Source organism: Podarcis muralis, chromosome 14, assembly GCF_964188315.1.
Source record: "Podarcis muralis chromosome 14, rPodMur119.hap1.1, whole genome shotgun sequence".
Classification (NCBI taxonomy): domain Eukaryota; kingdom Metazoa; phylum Chordata; class Lepidosauria; order Squamata; family Lacertidae; genus Podarcis; species Podarcis muralis.
In genome coordinates this window covers 13,200,308-13,225,271 of record NC_135668.1, presented here as the reverse complement: position 1 = coordinate 13,225,271, position 24,964 = coordinate 13,200,308, and the positions used below count along the sequence as shown (strand labels likewise).

General features: G+C 44.4%; 1 protein-coding gene across 1 annotated transcript in view; it reads left to right on the top strand.

The window, feature by feature from the left end:
• Window positions 1-24,964, top strand: part of FBN1 (fibrillin 1) — a 209,898-nt gene that overhangs the window by 76,861 nt on the left and 108,073 nt on the right. Inside the window, 7 exon segments of the mRNA XM_028705574.2 lie at window positions 4,144-4,341; window positions 6,337-6,462; window positions 11,918-12,043; window positions 18,003-18,161; window positions 21,500-21,658; window positions 22,603-22,749; window positions 23,408-23,527. Coding sequence (XP_028561407.2) covers window positions 4,144-4,341; window positions 6,337-6,462; window positions 11,918-12,043; window positions 18,003-18,161; window positions 21,500-21,658; window positions 22,603-22,749; window positions 23,408-23,527 — 1,035 coding nt within the window.

Genomic DNA, 24,964 nt, shown 5'->3' with positions numbered 1-24,964 from the left:
AGACTAGTGTAAAAGAAAATATACATAGGCAGTGTTTTTTTTCTGGGGGGACGCATACCCCTAAACATTTTGTGAATCTAAGTTTGGCCTCATTGAGGGGCAGTGTTTCAATATGAGTAGGAAAATGAGAGTACCCCTAAGCATTTTTTTAAGAAAAAAAAAAAAAGCACTGTACATAGGCAAACTGATATATCACAACTCAACCAAAGATTCGGTGTGTTTATAGCTTGAAAATGGAACTCAATGAAAATGTTCAATCTAGCATTCTGCAAAATATTTTGCATAGTGATTCCCCTTTCTTTTGAACCAGTTGGAAGGATGTGCAAAGAAGTCACAAGCCCACTTAAAACCCTCCCCTAAACCACTAGCCAGTATGTCCATACTTATTTTTGTTGTGTGGCCTCACAGGTGACAGGGTGAGAGGATGGGACAAATTTTGTAAAGATTTTGTGCTTTCACATTTGGAGGAAATTTTAACTTGCCACTGGGGGCAAGTGACTATAAACAAGTCTAAGGAAAACTGAAGATTGGATAAAGGGTGGGAGAAAACACAGCAAGCAACCTTTATTTGAACTAACTAGTGCTTAAATTCCTGGAGAGAGAGACTTTGTGTGACCTAATCTCAAATACTAACTGAAATTTATGACACTCAAAAGCTTGCATCTGGCAATTCAGTTGATCCAAATTTATTTTATGCAACTAAATTTATAGGCCACTTAATAATGAAATTAAGAAGTTTACATTAAACAGCACACACACACACACACGTCTTGCCTGATTTTTTTTTTAAGGCGGCAGGAGAACAGGAAAAAGCCATTGGCAAAAAAAGTCTCTCAAAGGCCTCCAGAGCCGAGTAAGCAACAGCAGAGAACTTCAAAGCTCTTTCCATGGTGGGAAAACTCGACACAGAATTATCTTTTAAGTTCTCTGCTTTGCTTATTGGGCTGTGGGAAGAAAGTTCTCGCACAGGTTCTGGAGGCCTTTGTGAGATCTCAGAAAACCCTGCGAGATCTTGTGCAATCTCTGGAAGGTGAGATTGCCCACATGGGGGTGGCTTTACACACAGCCCCTGGAATCTAACCCCCCCCCCCCCACAATATGCAGTCCTACTGTATTGTTCATTGAGACCAACTTAGCCTCTGCTAAGGGCCTCCTACACTGTACACTTTAAAGTGGCATGGTTTCTCAAAGTGTTTGATATTGAGGTCAGTCAGTGGGACTGTACAGGTAGGCTTGCCGTATTTCAAGAAGTAAAATTCCTGACACCCCCCCGCCCCCAAAGTTGTTGAGCTTTGTGTTGAAATTGTTGAGCGAGGAAGCTGAATTAAAGAAAGAGGAGGCAGCGAAGCCACTTGAAAATATCCTACGCCAAAGGATAAATGGACACAAATCTGATATCAGGAATTACAAGACAGAGAAACCAGTAGGAGAACACTTCAATCTCCCAGGACATTTTATACAAGATCTCAAAGCAGCTGTCTTATTACAAAACAATTTCAGAAATAGACTGGAAAGAGAAGTTGCTGAATTGCAACTTATTACCAAACTTAAAACCATGGAGATACCCGGTCTGAATAGAGACATTGGATTCTTATCTCATTATACATGATATAGCTATTTTTAGCCATCTCACCCCTCGATTTTTCCTGTAAGACCAATTGCAGTCGTTAACAGTCGTCAACAGGTTTACCACACCTATCAGTCAATCACCCATTCCCACCACCCTTCTGAGTAATGCCCCTTCCCACCCTCTCACTATATATAAGGGTCTGGTGACTTCTGTTTCAGTGTATCAGAAGAAGTGTGCATGCACACGAAAGCTCACACCAATAACAAACTTAGTTGGTCTCTAAGGTGCTACTGGAAGGAATTTTTTTATTTTGTATCGACGTGAAAATAGGTTATCGAGGTTGACTGATGCCAAAGGAGAAAACAAAGCTTATCTTTCTCCTTTTCCTTTTATTATTTACTTGGGGAGCCCTGCATGCAGAACCGTGTGTGTGTGTGTGTGTGTGTGTGTGTGTGTGTGTGTGTGACTGCGCCAGGGCTCCCTTTCCCTGCCCTGCCCCTCGTGCCTCTACGTGGGCAACTTGGGGAAGGCAAAAGCAGCATGAGCAGAAAACAGCAGTTGAGGAAGGGGGAAGTGTGGGCATGGACAGACTGGGGGCCCCGTGTCCCGCCTGCCGTCCACCCTCAGCAACACACTCTCTCTCCTCCTGGGCCCGCCCCCCTTTTGCCATTGGTGCTCTTCAGGGCAGCCCTGGAGACAGACACAGAGAGGTGCTAGTAGTTTGGGGCTGTTTGATATGACGCAGGGTCTGTGTGTGAAATATCCCACCCACCGCCATACGTCCAGGAAATTCTGGAAATCTCTTAAAATTCAACCACCCCACCCCGGGGCATCGTTTTAGGCATCTGATTAATGTACATGTCCGGAATTTTCCGGATGTATGGCAAACCTAATATGAGGTACAATGCCAAAAAAAAAAAAGTAATTAGGAAATATGAGCCTAAAAAAAAGGCACAGGCATATACAGAGAGTACCTTCCTTGCTAATGCATTTCATTAGTTGATTTTACACAACAGTTTCCCTTATTTATTTTATTCTTAGTAATGACGATTGATGATAAATAAATCTTAATTATATATTGACATTTATTTATCTCTCATACATTCCCAGTCATTTGGGTTGGGGTCTATGGCAACTTTATAAGCTCATTTGGAGGTTGGTGGGTTCAGAAGTTTGGGAACCCCTGATGTAAAGTGAGAATGTAAGAGTTATATTGGCAACTACATAGGTGCACTTGTGGAGGATTTGGGCTTGGAGGGGGGGGATGCTTGTGTTTCCCTGTGTACTAGCGTGTGAAAAACATTTTAAGGGAAAATATCTGTTCTTTATGAGGGCGATGAATAAAGGAATATAGCAGGCTTCCTCAACCTCGGCCCTCCAGACATTTTTTTGGCCTACATCTCCCATGATCCCTAGCTAGCAGGACCAGTGGTCAGGGATGATGGGAAATGTAGTCTCCAAACATCTGGAGGGCCGAGGTTGAGGAAGCCTGGAATAAAGGAAGGCGCAGAAAAGGAGGAGAGAAGGTGACAAATGTTCGTTTGAGGAAAAAAGAGAGCTTGTGTGAGAGAGTGTGTATGTGCGTGCAGGGGAGCTCGCTATGCCACTGTTTTGTTGTTGCCGTGGGAGAATGGAACAAAATACAAGTGAATATTTTATTAACGGCCTAGTTTAATTTTGTCTCTCGGATAAATAGTTTGTCGTACCATAAACAAACCAAATCAGATGTGTTCCACATGCCCTCTCGTTTAGCTGCAGACAGAGGTTGCCCACAGTTAAATGGGTGTGCTTTGTGCCTGCGTATCACTGAAAGTTGCCTTTAATTAGCTTGGTTGTAAGCTACAGCCCTCTAGGATCTGTTAAATTCTGTGGTAGGAAAAATAATTAATAAAAGTATTGTGCTCTAGGCAAGATTAATCAGGGAAGGGTTAGGCAAACTTGCCGCTAAGTGGAGAGTCCTACTGTTTTCCCCGTTGGGCCAGGATCCTTTACAGTTCCCTACAGATCAGAAAGAGTTTGTTTCCTTATCGTATGAAATGTGAGGAGTCCTCATATACGCAGTTTGGGGGATGTACACAACACAAAGCACAGAACGAGACTGCGAAGCTACACAGGGTTGTGATTAAATATGGCTGCCGGAACCTTGTTTAAGCCTCTGTCTCAGGCCTGTTCCCCCCTTTTTGGAATAAGAGGCAATGACACTCGGAAGTCCATTTATCAGGAAGTGCTCCTTCCCTTCCTTCCATTTTAGGGACATAATTTATTGACTTCCCTTTCTCTCATTTTTGCTATACACTTGCTTCTGTACTGCAGTGTGGAAATCTGTTTGTGTGTTTGTATACCGTCCCATACCTGCAGGACTCAAGGCGGTTCACAGGGTAAAATCACGCTATAAGAACACAGAATTAGCAGGACCAGATTTGAAAGGATGCCTGCTTCTGTGTGCTGGGGCGGAGGGGATGAGGGGAGTGTGCAAAGTTATCTGCCAAGTTCTTATATTGTTGCTTTGAGTTCGCATCAGTGAAATTCACCCCCTGATTTAACACTGATGATGTTTCCTTGTTCTGATCCAGATTATAGGACAGGCCCATGCTTCACTTTGGTAACCAATCAGATGTGCCAGGGGCAGCTCAGCGGGATAGTCTGCACAAAGACCCTCTGCTGTGCGACTGTCGGGAGAGCGTGGGGCCACCCCTGTGAAATGTGTCCAGCTCAGCCTCATCCTTGTCGCCGGGGCTTCATTCCAAACATACGGACAGGAGCCTGTCAAGGTACGGTACAGTAGGAGCTGCTGAAATTTTTATTAACAGAATTATTGCAACCGAGCTGCATCTGCTGTCTGAAATTGTAGAGAAAGCTTTGGAAAGGAGTGTCAGATCTATTCGTCAAAACATCTACAGAGTGCTGGATGCTCTTGTAAATTGCAATGGCGTTTGTAAAACTTGCAAGAGAGAGAGGCAGGGATCTTACTGAATTTCTTTGGTGCCAAAAGGTTCTTTCATAAGGAAAGTAGCTCCATTCTGCAAAGCTACAGGAAGATAGGACAGATTTTGGCGATAGCACAGCCACAATAAAATTGTTTATTTTAACATGTTGCAACCGGAACTTGTTGATATTTCTCTGTAGAGAGATTCCTCTAATATGGGACAGCTCTTAGGTTGCGCTGTTTATAACAGCTTGCCATGTATTTTAAGTAATATAGTCAATAAACCTAAGTTGGTTATGTCCATTAACTTCAGCAGGTCTACTTTGAGTAATGCTTAGTTGAATACCACTCCATCAAGATATTTCTTTCTTTATTCTTTAGCATGCCTCACAACCAAAAGCCCTTACACTGCTTTTGGCTTTTATTGTTGTATAAATTCTTTTATTGTCTGGATGTCTGGCAGGAAGCAGGAGAAAATTAAAAGGGACAGTTGCTATACACTAAATTGGTGTGGATTTTATATTCCCAGGACTGGATCTTTGGGATGATTTGTTTTAGACCATTCTCTAAAATATTGTCTAATGAGGTACAGTAGTTAGTAGGTCTAGAAGAGATAAAGATTAACCAAAGTAGTATCAGATTTATAATCTAAAGATTCCCATGATGAACTGAAGGCAGTCTATTGTTTTAGAAAATTTGGATATGGCAAAAAACTTATCTTTAAGCAGCTGGGGCTGCTCTATAAACTACAGAAACAACTTCCATACAATTTGTGTGGTTATGTTCTAACCTTTCATTGTCCTAAAGTAGCATATTCTCCTGTCTAATGGCCCCTGTCTAATAGCAGTAAACAGTCACGGCTTCCCACAAAGAATCATGGGAATCCCATCACAGAGCTACAATATTCAGAGTTCCCAGGAAAAAAGGACTGACTGTTAAATCCCTCTAAGAATTGTAGGCCTGTGAGGAGCTCATCAGGATTCTTGGTGGAAGTCTTGACTGTTTAAAGTGGTATGATACTTTTCAGGGGAATAGGTTCCCCTAACACAGCTCAGCACCCTTTACGAACTACAGTACACAGTATTCTTTCAGTATGCTTAAATTGGCATGATAATGCTATAAATGTTTAGTGCAGATAGGGCCCAAAGTCTAGCATATTGGGAACATTGCCCAGTCAATAATTGCCGTGTCCTGGAATAGCCAACGACGCCTTTTACTTACGGAGCCAATCTTCATGTGAAAAAAATTAAATGGAATATACACAAACAGCAATTTTAATTGGGAGTTATATAAGCACATTGTATTTATGTATGCATTGTCAACATGGAAGCAACAATCAGGAGTAGAGTTTTGTGCCCTGGTTTTGTGGAGAAACTGGCCATGCACCATTAATAATTGGATGACATTATGCATACAGGTACTTTTTTTACTTGAGGACAAAATGTTAAGTATGAACTGGCTCTATAATTAAGGATGACATTGGGTTTTACTTTTCTTTACATGCTTGATGGAATACTGACCATAGGATGCTAGGCAAGGGGCCTAGCCTCGTATATTTTGTACCTCATGTATTTTGATGGTATAAACTTAAATACGACAATGGCCGAAATTTCTTTGTGTTACTTTTTAAAATAGAAAGTACTTAGGGAGACTGTACTGAATTAATCTTAAAAAAAAACCACCTTAATAATTTCCAAAAAAGTTGTACTTTCTTCCAGGCAAGAGACCTTACAAGGTGATGTGGGAACAGTGAATTTGTTTTTAATTTTTGTGTGGTCAAATTGTTAACAGTTCTTTTTTGTGTGTGTGGTTTTTCTCCCCCACCCCTTTTGCATGATAGATGTGGATGAGTGCCAAGCTATCCCTGGAATCTGTCAAGGGGGAAATTGCATTAATACTGTTGGATCTTTTGAGTGCAAGTGCCCAGCTGGACACAAGTTTAATGAAGTGACACAGAAATGTGATGGTAAGTCCTTTCAGAACCTTCGTTTGAAAATAAGGGGAAATGTTTTCACATTTGAAGCAAACAGTATTTCAAATATTTCTTCACACAAATATGGAAATATATATTACACAAAGGGCATTTCAGTATTATCTCTCTGTGTGCATAAAATCTGTTGCATTCCTAGCCTTTAGTGACACTTTCATTTCCCCCCAGTATTTTTATGTGAGTGGCTGGGAAAACCCAGCCAAATGGGTGGGATATAAATACAACCACCACCACCACAACATCTAGACTAGTATAACTGTGGCAGTAGGTCAGAATTAAATGAAAGGGGAACATATTTTGACAATATTTTGATTTATAACTATGTGAAAGGTTGGAACAGGAGAAAGCTGTGCTGAAGCTTTTTATATCCCCATTGCTCTCCCCATATTGCCACTCTCTCCTTGGACATTATTGATAAATAAAGGAAGGGCCATGCAAATGATACTTTTCTCTGCCTTCTTGCCCACTCCAAATCACATAGATTTAGGTAAAAAGTAAAGGACCTTTGGTCGGTTAAGTCCAGTCAAAGGCGACTATGGGGTTGCGGCGCTCATCTCGCTTTCAGGCCGAGGGAGACGCCGTTTGTCCACAGACAGCTTTCCGGGTCATGTGGCCAGCAGGACTAAACCGCTTCTGGTGCACGGAACACTGTGACAAGTGCTAGAGCGCTCAGAAATGTCATTTACTTTCCCGCTACAGCAGTACCTATTTATCTACTTGCACTGGCGTGCTTTCGAACTGCTAACTTGGCAGAAGCTGGGACAGAGCAACGGGAGCTCACCCTATTGCGCAAATTTGAACTGCCAACCTTCTGATCGGTAGACCCAAAAGGCTCAGTGGTTTAGACCACAGCGCCATCTGTGTCCACATAAATATGCATGCATATTATCAGACAGTAGCTCTCTTATTTCAATCAATCCCATTCTTTCTGAAACCCACAGATCTTACTATACTCCTCCATCCCAATAAAGTAACATTTCGCATGGGCTGTGCTTCGTAGCTTATTTAACATCATAGCTCATTCAGCAGTGTACATGTGTTTCAATGGATTTATTTAGAAGAAGGAAGGAAAGTGTTCCCTTTGGTAAATTATTCATGAAGGTCAGTGGGAACTATACCTAAGTAAAGCATAAACCCTTTCAAGGTTGTAATACAGTGGTGCCTCGCAAGACGGTTTTTTCATCTTGCGAAGCAACCCCATTAGCGGCTAAGTGGATTAGCGCTATTAGCGGCTTAGCGGGCTTAGCGGCTAAGCTGTTAAAAGGCTATTAACGGCTTAGCAGCTTTGTAAAAGGGGGGGGGGGGAAGTGGGAAAAAATGGCGAGACTCGCAAGACGTTTTCGTCTTGCGAAGCAAGCCCATAGGGAAATTCGTCTTGCGAAGCGCCTCCGCAACGGAAAACCCTTTCGTCTTGCAGGTTTTTCGTCTTGCGAGGCATTCGTCTTGCGGGGCACCACTGTATTACACAGCTCATCCTGAATGTAAGACCCCTTTAAGACTCTGCAAATTGGGTGCCATATAACAGAGGAAATATAAATCTAGGTGAAATAATAATATTTATACAACAACTCCTTTGTCATTTTTATTTTATCTTATGTAAACCAATTTGCAAAGAATTTGCTCCAGACAAATACGGTTTTCATTCAGTCTGCCAGTGCCGTTGGCAAAAGGGCAGCCAAAGGTAGAAGTTGCAACTTCTCAAACACAGGAATCGCTGGTAGTGTTTCTAGAGTTAAATTCAGTCACATCTTGATTCAAAAACCAGTTAAACCGGATTATGTGGAATTGAGATACCGCAATTTAGCCCCATTGACTTAAATCTGTTTAAATCTAGATTCTCTTGTTTAATGGGTTGTGGATAGGACTGTCAGGATTTGGAGAGTAAGAGTGGATCTAGACACAGGTTAAAAACAGTATAAATACCAGTAAGTCAGAAATTAAATCGTTGCAACAACAAAAAAGCCTATGTAAAAATCCATTTAAACTCCTTTTTGCTCTCTGGCACCATCTGGTGTTGGGATGTTTAGAATGCATTCAAAACATATTGTGACGAATGTAGCCTCAGTGGGATGCTAAACTTGGATCTTCCTTAAAACATTCACGCTTACAAAACTGTAATCCTGCATGCCACAAAGTGTGTATCAGTGCTGCAGTTATATGGCACTGTGGGTTAAACCACAGAGCCTAGGACTTGCTGATCAGAAGGTCGGCGGTTCGAATCCCCGCGACGGGGTGAGCTCCCGTTGCTTGGTCCCAGCTCCTGCCAACCTAGCAGTTCGAAAGCACGTCAAAGTGCAAGTAGATAAATAGGTACCGCTCCTGCGGGAAGGTAAACAGTGTTTCCGTGCGCTGCTCTGGTTCGCCAGAAGCGGCTTAGTCATGCTGGCCACATAACCCGGAAGAGATGAGCGCCGCAACCCCAGAGTCAGTCACGACTGGACGTAACGGTCAGGGGTCCCTTTATCTTTACCTAGGCTGGATAATATAGGGGAGAACCCACCACTTTTGATAGGTACATGGTGTAGCAGAACGTCAGCTGGAATGAATGGATGTTCTGTTTGAAAACCCTTATTAAGATGTTGGTATGTTGGGACAACAATGAAGAGTCATTCATTCAATAAGGCGCCTTATACCTGTCTTGGTCAGTACTCTATTCATAAGTTTAGCAGATAGAAGTGTAGTTTGAGAAGATGTAGAACTTTTCTTTAGCACCCCTTTAAAAGCGTCCCTTTAAAAGGGACGCGGGTGGCGCTGTGGGTAAAACCTCAGCGCCTAGGACTTGCCGATCATATGGTCGGCGGTTCGAATCCCCGCGGTGAAGTGAGCTCCCGTCTTTCGGTCCCAGCTCTTGCCCACCTAGCAGTTCGAAAGCACCCCTAAGTGCAAGTAGATAAATAGGTACCGCTTTATAGCGGGAAGGTAAACGGCGTTTCCATGTGCTGCGCTGGTGCTGGCTCACCAGAGCAGCTTCATCACGCTGACCATGTGACCCGGAAGTGTCTGCGGACAGCGCTGGCTCCCGGCCTCTTAAGTGAGATGAGCGCACAACCCTAGAGTCGGACACGACTGGCCCGTACGGGCAGGGGTACCTTTACCTAAAAGCTTGTTGAACTGGCCGAGCAGGGAGAAAAACAGGGGCGAGTCCTCGGCCATGGGCACCATGCCCCCAGACCGTCTGAATTGGATGGCCTAAGAGTGATGTGGCTGAGGACCATTCAATGGCGCAGGGGCAATCCTGCCCTGGACGCTTGGGGAGGGCTTGCTCCCAGCCTGCAACGACATCTCCCCAGGAATAGCTTTCCTGTAATTTGAATGCTGTGCATCTCAGCACAAAACATAGGCTGGTTCCATTTCGAACGAGATGCTCATTGGCTCTCCCTGTTGCCTTTGACTCTTCAAATGTGTTGCTTCACTGGTAGAATTTATCAGAAGCTTATGGTATTGAATTTCTGACTTGTAACCTCTGCTGACCTTGACACTATTATTATTATTTGCCTCTGGTTTGGACAATCCGCTATAACAATTGACCTAAGTTCACCAATGGCTTTGCACATATGGAGGCAAGATCACTTGCTGCTTTCTTCCTGAGTACAGTGCTGGGTGGATTTCGGCTCCTCGAACAGATTCTAACCCTCTAGGTGTTCCTAAAATCTCAACAGCTAAAATAGGAATCCAGTGTAGCAACTAATTTTTTTGGTATGAACTGAGTCCTGATTCATTGAGGCATTTGGGGGGGGGGTGTAGTTGCAAATGGATTAGATTCAAGTATTTTCTGACTCAAGTTCCCTACTGTTTATCTTCAGGCTAGTGTTGCCTCTGTTTACAGAGGGTCTGGTCTTATTGAAAGCAAAATCTCCAGGTTTTATTTTAAGGCTGAGACTAACCCAAACAGCCTTTCACTGTTTATAGTGCTGTTGACATTAATATAAATACCATTGTCATCAGTTTAAGCACTTTGGTTTCATTGAGGTAACGGCAAATATGGCTGATGACTTTCCAGACATTAGCAATAGGAGACAAAAAGTGAGCCCATTAAAAACATTATGTGCTTTTTTAAAAGAGACTGAAATCTATCTTGTGTGTTGCTTGCAGCACTATGGTTACTCCCATGACATGACTACTCTCTTGCTCAGGGCTTGATTCCTAGAAAAAGAAAACTCTTAGATTTCTCGACATCTGTTAGGAAATGCTACCCTCTGATCTGGTAAATCATGATCTGTGAAGTCTCTCTTTTTACTCACAGGTGAAGAAAATATGCTTGTTCAGACCATGGCTGGATCTACACACAAAAAAAACAACAACAATTAAGTTAAACGCATTGTAAATGTCATACAGGGAAATCCCATTGGTGAAAGATGGGACTCCATAGTGTTATGATGCATGTAAAGTGCTTTATCTTTACAAATGTAGCTGAGACCCATGTTTGCCTATTCTTCTGGGGTTGAACCCTGGTACACATTAAGCCTAGTTCAACTGCTGCTGCGAATATGTGAAGTACAGTGGTACCTCGGGTTAATATGTGAAGTACAGTGGTACCTCGGGTTAATTCGTTCCGGAGGTCCGTTCTTAACCTGAAACTGTTCTTAACCTGAAGCACCACTTTAGCTAATGGGGCCTCCTGCTGCTGCTGCTGCTGCGCCGCCGGAGCACAATTTCTGTTCTCATCCTGAAGCAAAGTTCTTAACCCGAGGTACTATTTCTGGGTTAGCGGAGTCTGTAACCTGAAGCATATGTAACCTGAGGTACCACTGTATTCAGAAAGTGTGAGTGGAGCCTGTGATGTGAACATAAGAGCTCTTCTGGATCAAACCAAAACCTGCATCTAGCCTAGAGTCCCATTTCCACCCCACCCCTGACCTCCCATAGCCCGTCATATGCTTTCAGGAAGCCTTTAAGAAGGGCATGAGGTCAATAATAGTGGTATTCAGTTGTGTCCTGCTTCTGGAGGCAAGCCCACCATCAGCACTTGTCATAATTGGTCTCATTTAGGCTTAAGGTTAAAACCTTTTTTGTTCACCCCAGGCATTTGGAATGTAAACTGAGCTTCTTTTGCTAACTATGCTTAATCTCCTTTCCGACTGTTTCAGCAACCTTGGCAATAACTTGCAACCTTGGTGTTATCAACATACATTAAGAAATTAGGAATTGAAAGCAAAGATTGTTGAATTTGGAATTTCTTTATTTTATGCCTGGTATTATGGTCAAGGGACATGAGGTTTTGTAGGATACACAAGTTTTACTCACATGATGCATTTATTTCCCAATGTGTGGAGCTAGTTTTCATTGCAATAGATTTAATTGATGTGACTATAAATATTAAGGGTCGTTAATATTCCCATCCGTACAATTCTCAATAAAGTTGCTGTTTTGATGGTATTGTTCTAACGTGATTGAACCTTCTTTTTCTTTTTTTCTTTTTAAAAACCTGTAGATATCGATGAGTGCAATACCATCCCTGGAATCTGTGATGGGGGAGAATGTTCCAACACAGTTAGCAGTTACTTTTGCAAATGCCCCTCTGGATATTATACATCCCCAGATGGCTCCAGGTGTATAGGTGAGTAAAAAAATAAAAATGCAAATGTAGACATGGTAGATATGGAAATGCAACGAAAAAATCTGTGAAAAGAAGTACATGGAACCAAACTTATTGTGGACAGATCTAATGGGCTAGATCTTTATTTTAATTTTAAATGAAAGGTTGGGAGACTGAATTGTTTATTTTTGTGTGTGTGTGCCCAATGGGAGCCTTCACAAAATGGCTGTGCATATTTATTAGTATCTCTCCTCATTTTTACGTGCTGCAAGATTTGGGCCAGGATTTCGGTTATCGTGCTTCCTTCTTGTAGTTTCCCCCTCCTCTAAATGCACATAGAAGTGAACAGAGGAATTGGCAGCTTTTTTTTATTTTAATATGTGATGCCCATTGACCTTCAATTTTGAATCCCAAGATCATGTCCAAAAACAGCTGGAGACCCAAGTTTGGGAAACTCTTCTCTAAATGTTATGGGGTTTTCCACAACCCCCAAGAGTAGACTTGGGGATGTCGTGGAGAGTGCATGAGGGAGCGAAGTCCTGCTGTAGTAGCAGTAATCCTAGTGCTCGCAAAATTATTTAGTTGAATATTGCCCTATCATTTAAAGTGTTTCCTGGAATGTTATCATCTGACTTCCCACTGTAATTTTCACATATTTAGAATGTGACCCATTTTTTATTTTTTAAAAAATGCTTCAGATATTTTAGTTATCATCCTACAACTGGTAGAAAGGACAAAAAAATCTCACCACTGTAATGGAAGTGTCATCCAGGGATGTCAGAAAAATTCTCCAAATTCACATTTATGCGTTAATTTGGAGGTGGCCCAGTACCTCAAAAATCCACCCTGGAATTAACAGCTACTACATCAGTTTATGTGGCAAATTAATGGCTGTGTTTTTGGTTTCATAAAGAGTTGTTTTTTTTATTTAGAACATAGCAATGTAGAGTACATTATGCTGAAGCTACTGCTTCCAAAGGACATCTCTGAATCTCTGATTATTAGCTATTATGACAACAAATCACCTGTTCTTGGCCAGCTCTAGTCATGCAAAGGTCCATTATCCCAAGGAATGGGAATGTGTCAAGCTGTCTACTTCACAAAAGAAACTGGTTTAACCCATCCTCCTTTTTTTAAGGAGTAATTATTAAAACAGGCACTGCTTGAATATTGTTCCTTAAGTACAGTGGTACCTCGGGTTAAGTACTTAATTCGTTCCGGAGGTCTGTTCTTAACCTGAAACTGTTCTTAACCTGAAGCACCACTTTAGCTAATGGGGCCTCCTGCTGCTGCCGTGCCACCGGAGCCCGATTTCTGTTCTTATCCTGAAGCAAAGTTCTTAACCTGAAGCACTATTTCTGGGTTAGCGGAGTGTGTAACCTGAAGCATATGTAACCTGAATCGTATGTAACCCGAGGTACCACTGTAATGGAAGTGTAATGGAGACAGCTAAAAGTTAGAGTGATGAACAGCAAAAAAACAATGCACAATAAATATTGCTGCTGGGTAGGGGGATCCGACCCAGCAAAATCCTACTTACACATGCAACGTGGGACAAGGGAGGGGAGAGAATCAGTCTATGCACAGGACAGTGAGGATGCGATTCCCACAACTGTAGTGCTACTTATGTTCAACCCATTTGTTCCTGAAATAAAGAGCCTTGAGTTTCACAAGCATGTTGATCCTATTCAAAAGCATATGCATTTTTAAAAGTTCGCATAGTCATACAGTTCAGCAGCCGGTATGAATAAGGATGCATACTCATGCACTAGTCTTGGCTGTCTTACACTGGGGTATACTAACAGACATAATATGAGGAGGAAGAGAAGAGAAGTATTCATGGGAGGAGAAGGCAGGAAGTAATAACCACTCCCTTTAGAAAAAAAGAAGGGATTATAACAATCCCTCTCTTGTGACTTAACATCTTTTTTTTGTTAAGTCTGGACAGTTTCTCTCTCTCTCTCTCTGTGTGTCTGTTTGAAATATGATATGCACACAATCCCAAATGCAAACTCTGCATAGCACTCCATGTGAAATGGGTTCATTCGAGGGGAAAAGGCAGAGCAAAACGGACATGGAATTAGAACCAATGTTGTAAAACATACTTTCCCCTTAGAAATCTGGAATGGATTTAATTTGGGAGGTGATTCATTTGGGATTTTTTAAAAAAATACGTCGAAGGCTGCTTTCAGTGGTGTAGTTTAGACATCACTGAGACTATAATAACTTATTTTCTTTGCTGATTTCCCCTAGTAAAATTTAATATATTTTATACCAAGAAAATTTGCTCTTCAATCTATGATATAAAATATGCATATTTTTCTGTTACTAACATTGGAGGCTGTTGATGTTTGGATTTCTAGACCACAGAAATAGATCTGCTATAGTCAAAATTCTGTTGTTGTAGGTCCCGCTCAACCACATCGCACTATTGTTTATCCATAGTTCTGAAAATGTAGCACAGCCTTCTGTAAGGTAATTAGGGATGGGTGGATCTGTCCATTTCAGTTCCCTCAGTTTCTCATTTTTCCAAACTTAATTTCAGTTTTCCAAATTTCTGCAATAAATAGCAGTAATAAAAAAAATCCTCATGAAAATTCATCAGCAGTATAGTTCGAATTTCTGCTGCCACAGGTTTCCCATCCCGTCTTTAAATGAAGCATTTGGTCTGTCTCTCTGTTCCTTTCTTTCCCTTCCACGTTCAGTGGAATTGCACAAACAACTCAAGTAGTTACTTAGAACGGAGGTCGGCAAACTTTTTTTGGGAGAGGGCTGGTTCACCGTCCCTCAGACCTAGTGGTGGACTGGACTGCACGCGCAGGAGCACATGCACGCAATGGAGGGGACTTCTCTCTTCCCCCCTCTGTCCCCCAGTCCCTCCCCTTCCCCTGCCTACCTCCTCCGCCGCTCTGCCTGCAGTTGAGAGCTGGCGACGGTGGCAGTGGCTCTCCTTTTCGGGCCAGCTTTCTCGGGTGCCAGACGCAGGGCCAGCAGGTGCACCAAGCTCCAGCCCACAGTGCGGCCATGGGGAGAGGGCGGTGGGCAGGTGGCGAGGCTTCCTATCAAAGCCCAGCCCCTTTCCTCCACAGGGCAGGGAGAAGCTAGGAAGAGGGAGGGAGGAGACGCCGACACTGTGGTGAGGGAGGGAGGGGGAAAAGTGCAAAAAATGGTGCCCCCCAAAAAATGGGGGGGGGAGGCGATTGCACCGATCCAAGTGGTGATTGCAGAACTGTTTGTGGGCCAGATCCAGAGGGCAATTGGGCTGGATCTGGCCCATGGGCCTTCGTTTGCTGACCCCTGACTTAGAACATCCATTGAAGAAGTGTATGAGCTGAGAGGTTCTCCCAGAATCCTTTGCAATGTTGCCGATAATTCTGGACACTGTTCTCAGATCATATAAGGCTATGTACAAATGAAGAAGATTGTGCCCCCACCCCAGCATTGTCTATGATATTGCAGAGGATTCTGAGATGCAATTCTCTGCACACTTTACCAGCTTAGGGCAGCAACATGTATTGGTCAAGCTTCAGCTCTAACATCAAGTCAGTATGTTTTAATTGCACTCACTGGGCCCCTGCAATATGAACTCTTACAGATTTAAAACTTGGTTTCATTTCTATCTACATCTCCAGGCTGAAAGTATTTTAATTTAATGATTGGGTGTTTTAAGTGATGATAAGGAGCAGCGTGAAGGTGGTAATCCAGGCCCTAAGCTATTATTAACTTTCAACATTATTTTCAAGACAAAATGTGCTACATGCAGAACGCTATTAATTATCCACAGATAGTTTGGATTTGTAAACTGCACATTTGCAATATAAAAAAGAAGCTAGCCAAAACTCATGGAACTGGGTGAAATAGCTAGTTTGGAATTAGTTTCAGTATGGTGCTAGCACCAGTTTTCACAAGATAATACTGATATATTTATTGCACTTTCTGTGCCTGTAATTCAGCTGCAATGCTCATGTTGGCTTGGATGCATGTTAGATTTAAAAATGGCTCTCTTCCTTTTCCTGTTCCACACTGGCAAGATTCTCAGCTGATAAGTCCCGTCCAAATGGCCCTCCTAGCATCCTTTTTTGTCTTTTGTTTGGTGGGGGTGGGCAGAGGGGAAAGCCATTCTCCCTGAAGAACCTTGGAAAAATCTCCTTCCTGGACCAAATCGAGGTGGTGGGATAGAGGCATAAATGCCTATAGTGTACAGTGGTTCCCTGTGTTACATACTTAATCCATTCCGGAGGTCCGTTTGTAAGCCGAAACCGCTCGTAACGTGAAGCGCGCTTTCACTAATGGTACTTCCCGCTGCTGACGCGCTGCCAGCGTGCGACTTCCGCTCGCATCCCCGGGGCAAAGGTCGCAACTGGAAGTGTCTACTTCCGGGTTAGTGGAGCTCATAGCCTGAAGCATTCGTAAGGGGGACAGTATGTAACACGAGATACCACTGTACACATAATACTTATTTGGAGAAGTGTCAAATTTGATGGATACCGTCATCTTCTCTCTCCCTAATCTCCGAGGGCAAAAGCTTTGAAAGTTTTGCTGTACCGTTCAGTCAACACACTAATCCCTGAAAGCTGTCACCTGAGGAAGTTTGCTTCACTTTCCTGCATGGCACAGCTGGCCCTGTGGAAAAAGTTGCTGTCCTGTTGCACTTGATAAGAGTGATCCCCTTGCATCTGGTGCCTCTGCCACAGTTTAGTGAGAGGGAGGGTGGCCTGGCCTAAGGCATGCATAGTTGTGTTGCTTCTTTAGAGCAATGTGCATGATAAGTGTCAGGGAACTGCCATCGGCGAGGGGGCGAGGGGGGGAAAGGCGGATGGATTACAGAGAGCCCCCAAAGATCGTGGGAAGCAGCACTTCCTCAGCAGAGGAAGGAAGCCACGCCTCTAGTGGGGAGGAGGTGCAGAGCTCGGAGGATGCAAGGCAGTGCCAGGACACCTTGCCTGAGCAAAGTGGGGAGGAGGGAGGTCCCCCTTTACCCATGCCTTCCTTGCGCAGTAGGCTTTTGCGCAGAGGGGGGAGGCGTAGGCTGGGGGTCAAGAGACTACTCTGCTGGGGAAGATTTAAGGACCGCCCACTCACAGATTCTGCCAGTGAATGAGCAAGACGTGGAATAGAGGCGCTCTGCATTGTAAAGGTTTTTTAGCACCAATAATAAAGCTTTAGAACAGACCAGTGAGGCACCTTGCCTGATTGCTCTCGAGCAACCACCCGATAGCCATAACAGCAAGCTACGGATTTTCCTTCTAGAAAAGGAAATAAAATGTCTAGCTTCCTTTCCAGGAACCACTCTGACTTCCTGACATTAATTCTATTCTCGTTCATGGCTGTCTGCCAGAGTTGAGCCCCAGCATCTTCCCTCCAACCTTAAAAATAAAATAAAAACCAGAGTACTGAATGGCATTCACTGGTATTCCTGTGAGGTTCTTAAGAACCTGCAAGACAGATAACATGTCGCATCTCACAGAAGGGCAGCTTTTAAGTATTCTATGGTGGCTGCGGCAGTTGCATTGCAATATTTTAAAAATCATATCCTCTCACTTTCATATCTTTCTTATTCTATTGTTGCTGGGGAGACATTGATGGGGGTTGCCAGCTCATTTACTGGTCCTTACTCTTAAGCAGGGTTCCCCAAACTTGGGTCTCCATCTGTTTTTGGACTACAATTCCCATCATCCCTCGCCACTGGTCCTGCTAGCTAGGGATGATGGGAGTTTGTTGATAGGAGTGGGATTATTTAAGGCTGTTTATTTGTTTACAATACTATTCACAGGTCCAGTTGCATGGTTATTTGACTCTGTGGTGTGTATAGTGAGGTTTAGGCACTAATTCCTCATGTTTGGATAAGTGAATTTTCATAGAGCAAGTGTTAGGATAGCTAGAACTGCTTGTATTCGGTGTCGAAAGAGATGTATTCTTTATAAACTGATGGAGTGTTCTAAAAAGCTGAAAGATGTGCCCGTTTCTTCCCCTATAACAGATGTACGTCCAGGATACTGCTTTTCTTCTCTCATCAATGGCCGTTGTGGTAACCAGCTCCAGCAGGTGTTGACCAAAACGCAGTGCTGTTGTGACACTGGACGATGCTGGTCTCCTGGCGCAACCAGTGCCCCGGAAATGTGTCCCATTCGAGCAACTGGTATGGAACCCATCATATGCCAAACATGTAGCTCTTATGAATTTTTGCACTGAAGACTCTGTGGAAATCTTATGGGAATAATGATAACTTTGAATGAATGGCATTTTAATGACTGAAGAGAGCTCAGGCCTTCTCAAGTGGTTGAGGAAATATTTTTGGGGAAGCTCTTTTTTATGGTTGCCAGCTCTCATGAGAGAATGAATTTTCTCTGTGATAGTTGAGTTGCCTACTTTAAATTGCAAAATAGCCAGTATAGCTTGGTTATTGTTACTGGTAGCAGTGCTACATGAAATCAAAGCTCAGCTATCCAAGTGGTCTGCCTGACAGAGAAGTATTTAAGTGAGAATGGCAAATCAATGAATTTAAGGAGCTCAAGAAGTACCCCCAAACAAATTGGGGGGGGGTGAAATATATTCTCCCTCCTCACATCACTGCCTATGGCAGCTTTGTGAGCTGATTTTGGTTGGGGAAACAGCATGGGAGAAAGGGTGAAAAAAGCAAAAGCCCTGATGGAATTCCTGCTCCCTTCACCATGTTGTTTTGAAGTAAAGAAGTTCCTTTCTTTGTTTCATTTATTTATTTACTGGTTTTTTTTATATATCTCATATTCCTATCCCATTATGTTCTCAAGTGGCCTGCAATTCATGATACAAAACCTCAATAAATTTACCACAATGCAAGCCACACTAAGACTACAAGGGCATTCAAAGGTATGTTTTCAGTGGCTGCTCCTCAGTTAGGTTCATAGAGTTGGAAGGGACAAAAATGATAATAAATATAATTCAGTTCATCCCCCTGTCAGTGCAAGAAATCCATAGCATCTTTGATAGGTGGCCAGCCCATTTCTGTTTAAAAACCTCTAGTGAAGGAAAATCCTTCTGGTCTGTTTCACTTTTGAACAGCTCCTGCTGTCGTGGAGTTATTAAGGTTTTATTGAAATTCATTGTGTTCAGACATAGGATCACAGAATCATAGTTGGAAGGAACCCTGAAGGTCATCTAGTTCTGTAATGCAGGACTCTCAACTACCGTATTTTTCGCACCATAGGACGCACTTTTTCCCTCCCAAAAAGCAAGGGAAAATGTGTGTGCGTCCTATGGAGCGAATGCAGGCTTTCGCTGAAGCCTGGAGAGTGAGAGGGGTCGGTGCGCACCGACCCCTCTCGCTCTCCAGGCTTCAGGAAGCTATCCGCTAGCCGTGGGAGACCCAGCTCTCCCACGGCTAGCGGACCGCTGCGCTAATCCAGAAGCTTGGGGCGTGCGGAGCACAGCGCGCCCCAAGCTTCTGGGTGCCGGCAAGGTCTCGCTAGCCCTGGGAGAGCCCCGCGACGTTGCGTGGCTCTCCCAGGGCTAGCGAAGCGCCGCGCTAATCCCGAAGCTTGGGGCGCGTGGAGCTCAGCGCGCCCCAAGCTTCTGGGTGCCGGCAAGGTCTCGCTAGCCCTGGGAGAGCCCCGCGACGTTGCGTGGCTCTCCCAGGGCTAGCGAAGCGCCGCGCTAATCCCGAAGCTTGGGGCGCGCGGAGCTCAGCGCGCCCCAAGCTTCTGGGTGCCGGCAAGGTCTCGCTAGCCCTGGGAGAGCCCCGCGACATTGCGTGGCTCTCCCAGGGCTAGCGAAGCGCCGCGCTAATCCCGAAGTTTGGGGCTTCGGGATTAGCGCTCCGCTCAGCCTGCTTCCCGGAGCGCCAGGCGCCCTGAAAGCAGAGCTCCAGGCGCTTTGGGAACACATCCGCAGCATGGGGAGCCTTGCAGGAATTCCCCACAGGGCTCCCCACGCTGCGGATAGCAGCCTGCTGCCTGGCGGGTGGGGCGCCCTGAAGCAGAGCGCCCCTCGCGCCAGGCAGACATCCGCAGAGTGGGGAGGCTTGCAGGAGTTCCCGACAAGGCTCCCCACGCTGCGGATAGCAGCCTGCTGCCTGGCGGGTGGGGCGCCCTGAAGCAGAGCGCCCCTCGCGCCAGGCAGACATCCGCAGAGTGGGGAGGCTTGCAGGAGTTCCCGACAAGGCTCCCCACGCTGCGGATAGCAGCCTGCTGCCTGGCGGGTGGGGCGCCCTGAAGCAGAGCGCCCCTCGCGCCAGGCAGACATCCGCAGAGTGGGGAGGCTTGCAGGAGTTCCCGACAAGGCTCCCCACGCTGCGGATAGCAGCCTGCTGCCTGGCGGGTGGGGCGCCCTGAAGCAGAGCACCCCTCGCGCCAGGCAGACATCCGCAGAGTGGGGAGGCTTGCAGGAGTTCCCGACAAGGCTCCCCACGCTGCGGATAGCAGCCTGCTGCCTGGCGGGTGGGGCGCCCTGAAGCAGAGCTCCCCGCCCGCCAGACAGACATCGGCCAGCCCCACAAGCTTGGGGGACAGCAGGGAGGCGCAGCGCCACTATCCCGCTGTTCCTCGACCTGGTTCGGTTTCCCTGACCTGCTTTTGGGGGGGAAATAAAGGGGAAAATTTTTTCCTTTATTTCCCCCCCAAAAAACTAGGTGCGTCCTATGGTCCGGTGCGTCCAATCGTGCGAAAAATACGGTAAATCATCTATGAAAGATGGTCATTCAACCTCTGCTTAAAAACCTCAAGTGAAAGAGGGAGTCAATTCCACTGTCAAACAGCTCTTACTGTCAGAAAATTCTTCCTGAGGTTTAGCTGGAATCTCCTTCCTTGTAACTTGAAGCCATTAGTTCAGGTCCTACCTTCTGGAGCCAGAGAGTACAAGCTTTCTCTCCCTTCCATGTGACAGTCCTTTAGATACGTGAAGATGGCCATCATATCTCCCTGCAGTCTCCTCTTTTCCAGGCTAAACATACCTAACTCCCTCACCTGTTCCTCATAAGGCTTGGTTTCCAGGCCCTTTATTGACATACCTGTTTTCTGCAATTTTTGAAAGAAATTGTATGTAAATTGTTCGCATTTCCCCTAAAACGTAGTTTTTTGTATGCATTTTCACCTAAGGTGGGCATTTCGTATGCTTTTGTATACGCCTCCTGAACGGAATGCACAATATGTACACTTCCCCTCATGAAATAAACTTCTTAAAATGCATTTTTGAACTGAAAGCGCTTCACAAAATTCAGAGGTGCCCAATCCGAAATATAATTGCATACCGCTGTGTGTATAATATCCTGGAAATATGAATTAGATTGGTTCACTTTGGATGGCCAGTTGAGTGAAATTTTGCTCTAGCAAGAAAAGACACATGACTCATGCCCAGGGCCCTGCACAAACTTAACAGATGGTTTTACTTAGCCTACTTAATTCATTAAGGACTGCTTGACAACTGTATTTCATAAGCACCATTGTAAATCCCAAACTGGCTGTAAAGTCACTTTTCATTTGATAACACGGTGTTTTCTTTTAGAGGAGTTCCGCAAGTTATGTGTGTATGCCAGCCTGTTGCCTGGGAGACCAGATGTCCCTGGTGGGCCTGTTTTCCCTCCTGTCTATCCACCTGTGTATCCTCCTCATCCAGTTTACCCACCACCAGATGCCGTTGTGCCATCTCGTAGACCAGGGCCAGGTAAAAATGAAACAGAGACCTTTATTTTCTTATTTTTTGTGCATTTGTCTGCCTGCAGTGATATATTTCCTTGTCCTTTGCATCAGAAAAAGTCTCAGGTGCCTACTTATCCAAGGTGTTAACCATTAGATGGTGGCACCTAAGATTTTGAATAATTGCTTTCCCTTTGTATCTGCACCGGGCTGGTCCCTATAAATTTAATGTTTTCACCCAGTCTCTGATACTGTGCTTAGGAATTTGAATTATTTTAAGATATCCCACCTCCATACAATCTTCCTCTGCCTCTTTTGGGTTTCGTTGAGAAACCAAGGAGACTTTGATGACTGGGGCTAAGGCAAAAAACTCTGGTGGAATGACCATGGCTCAAAGGCCACGTGTTTATGGGATTCAATGCAGGCTCAATGTGTTTCATCTGGAAGAAATGTAATTTACCCTGCCATCCTCTAATGCAGTTATGTGTGACATGTTGCAAATAAATCATTCACTGTGAGAATGACAGTGAGAGTTCAAGTTGTGGTGAAAAGGGTGCTGTATGCATTTGCCAAAGGAAAAGCAACTGTTTTTCTATAATGAGCATTCACACCTTCCTTTGTGGGTGCCCTTTGTGGGGCCACACGCAGCACCTTGGGCCACGTGGGACCCACCAGCTGGTTGGGCTGGTCTGCCTCCCTGTGCTAGTCACTGGAGGTTCCCACCAAACCTCAGTTAGCCAATCGGCACTGCAGGGAGGCGGAGCCAGTTGCTTAAATAGAAGGTGGAGTTAAATAGGAGGTGTTATCCTGTTGAGTGCTTGCATTAGTAAAGGGCAATGCATTGCATTAGTGAAAAATATACACAAATTGTAACTGCTGGTGCATGTAGATTAAAATTAAAATTAATATACTTGGCACATAAATTGTGTAGGATTTTAAGTTTAAGTTTTTGTTTTTGTTTTAACTTTCTAGATACTATATCACTTAATGTCACTGGTATTAATGTATGCCAGTCATATCATAATCTCTGCGTTAATGGACGCTGTATCCCAACTCCTGGAAGTTATCGCTGTGAATGTAAGAAAGGATTTGAACTGGACCCTAGAGGAGAGTGCATTGGTATGTGATTTTGTTTGTCCTTTCTATAGTGTCAAAAATAGCATTTTGCTAAAATACCTTTCCCCTTTGCATTCAGTAAAATGTTGATCATTGCTATTTAAAAACAGAAATTATTGACTAGTTATGTATGCCATATCATGAACTTGTCCATATTTCCCCATTTCATTTAAATAGTTTTAGGAGGTTGTGTGCTCACCCTCTCAAAGGCGGTAGTGCACAAAACCGTCTACAATCTCTTTTAGTACATATGAAGCTAGGAAGTGAAACTGGAAAATGCCTGCTCAGAAATGTGTGAATCCATATCCTTTTCTGTGTGGGTTAGATATAGGTCTGGAAGGGACATTTGGGAAGGTTGTGTAAAAGAAAACAGTGTGCTTTGAGGCATGCTTTGAAAGTTTATCTGGATAAACCTTAATTCACTTAGGGGGGAAAAACTAGTATACTTTCCAAATGGAATTTTCCAGTGGGAATGCTGCATAACATAGAATTATATTGCCGATGAAAAAAATAGTTCTTAAAGTTTGAGTATTGCGTAGCACAGTTTATTATTTTATTTTCTAAAAAGTTGTTTAGCATACGTAAAACAAACTTTCGAAAGAAAATTCCAGACCTGAATACTTGCCTGACGAAAGCCTACTAAACTCTCTGTATCTTTCAGATGTTGACGAGTGTGAGAGAAATCCTTGTATTGGTGGAGATTGTTCAAATACGCCAGGATCCTACACATGTCAGTGCCGTGCTGGATATCAAAGCACCCTGATGAGGACAGAATGCCGAGGTAGAGCTACCATAGACATATCAAGGCGGTTCGCCAGCCTTTTGTAGTCATTTGCTGCTTTCCCCAAATTTCCATTTAGATGTTACTTTTCAACTATACAATGTCCAAAGCAACATAATCAACCACAGAGGACTGCCATCTCAGAATTTAGGAGGCAAGGCCAGATTCAGGAGCACTTCAGGAGACGCGAACCCGGACACACTTTTTAGTTTAGCAAAAAGACAAGCAAGAGGTGACATGATAGAAGTTTATAAAATTATGCATGGCATGGAGGAAACGGATAGAGAAAAGTCTTTATCCCTTTCTCCTAACACTAGTATTCGTGCCCATCTAACGAAGATGGATGTTGGAAGATTCAGGACTGTTAAGGTTCCAAGGGGTTGCTCGAGAGCAAGCAGGCAAATACCTCCCTGCTTGGCTCTGAAGCCTTGCTTTTGATGCCAAAATAAACTTTATCTGTCCAGAGCGCCACTCTCCCGTGGCTGGCTCATTCACTGGCAGAATCCGTGAGTGGGCGGTCCTTAAACCTTCCCCAGCAAAGTAGTTTCTTGATGCCCAGTCTGCGCCTCCCCTCTCGGCGCGAAAGCTTACTGCGCAAGGAGGGCGTGGGTAACGGAACACCTCTCTCCTCCCCGCTTTGCCCAGGCAAGGTGTCCTGGCACTGCCTCGCCTCCTCCGAGCCCTGAAGCTCCTCTCCACTGGAGGCATGGTTACTCTCCTCCTCTGAGGAGGAGCTGCTTCCCACGATTTTTGGGGGCTCTCTGTAATCCATCCGGCTTCGCCCCTCTCCCCCCTGAGCCAATGGCAGTTCCCTGACAAGGACAGATAAAAGAACGTACTTATTAACGCAGTGCATAATTATGGAACCCACTTCCGCAGGAGGCAGTGATGGCCACTAACTTGGATGGTTCTTAAAAGAGGATTAGGAAAATTCATGGAGATGTCTTTCTTACCCCCTGCCCCATATGCTTTAGCAGACTTAAAAAAATATAAGCACCTTGTGTATATCAATCAATTTAGCCATACATTCCTCTTTCTTTATTATTTAAAGTGCAAAATTACTCGTGCCATCCACAGCTGTTTTATGCAACAAACACGCAAAACTGTTTGTTTCAGAGTTTGACGCTGGAGATGCAAGAGATGTTTGTGTCAGTGAATGCCCCACTGCTTTAAAAATGTTACTGTATTTTTCACTCTATAAGACGCACCCGACCATAAGACGCACCTAGTTTTAAGAGGAGGAGAACAAGAAAAAGAAAAAATACTATCTCCCTCTCTGCTCAGCGCCTCTCCAGCAGAGCAGGAGGAGAAACGGAAGGGGCTCCGTTTCTCCTGCCGCTTCGCTGAAGGGGCGTTGTGCAGCTTTCCCTCTCTGAGCAGCGCCCCTTCAGCAAAGCGGGAGTGCTCCTGCTGCGCTCAGGAGGCTTCGGGCGGCTA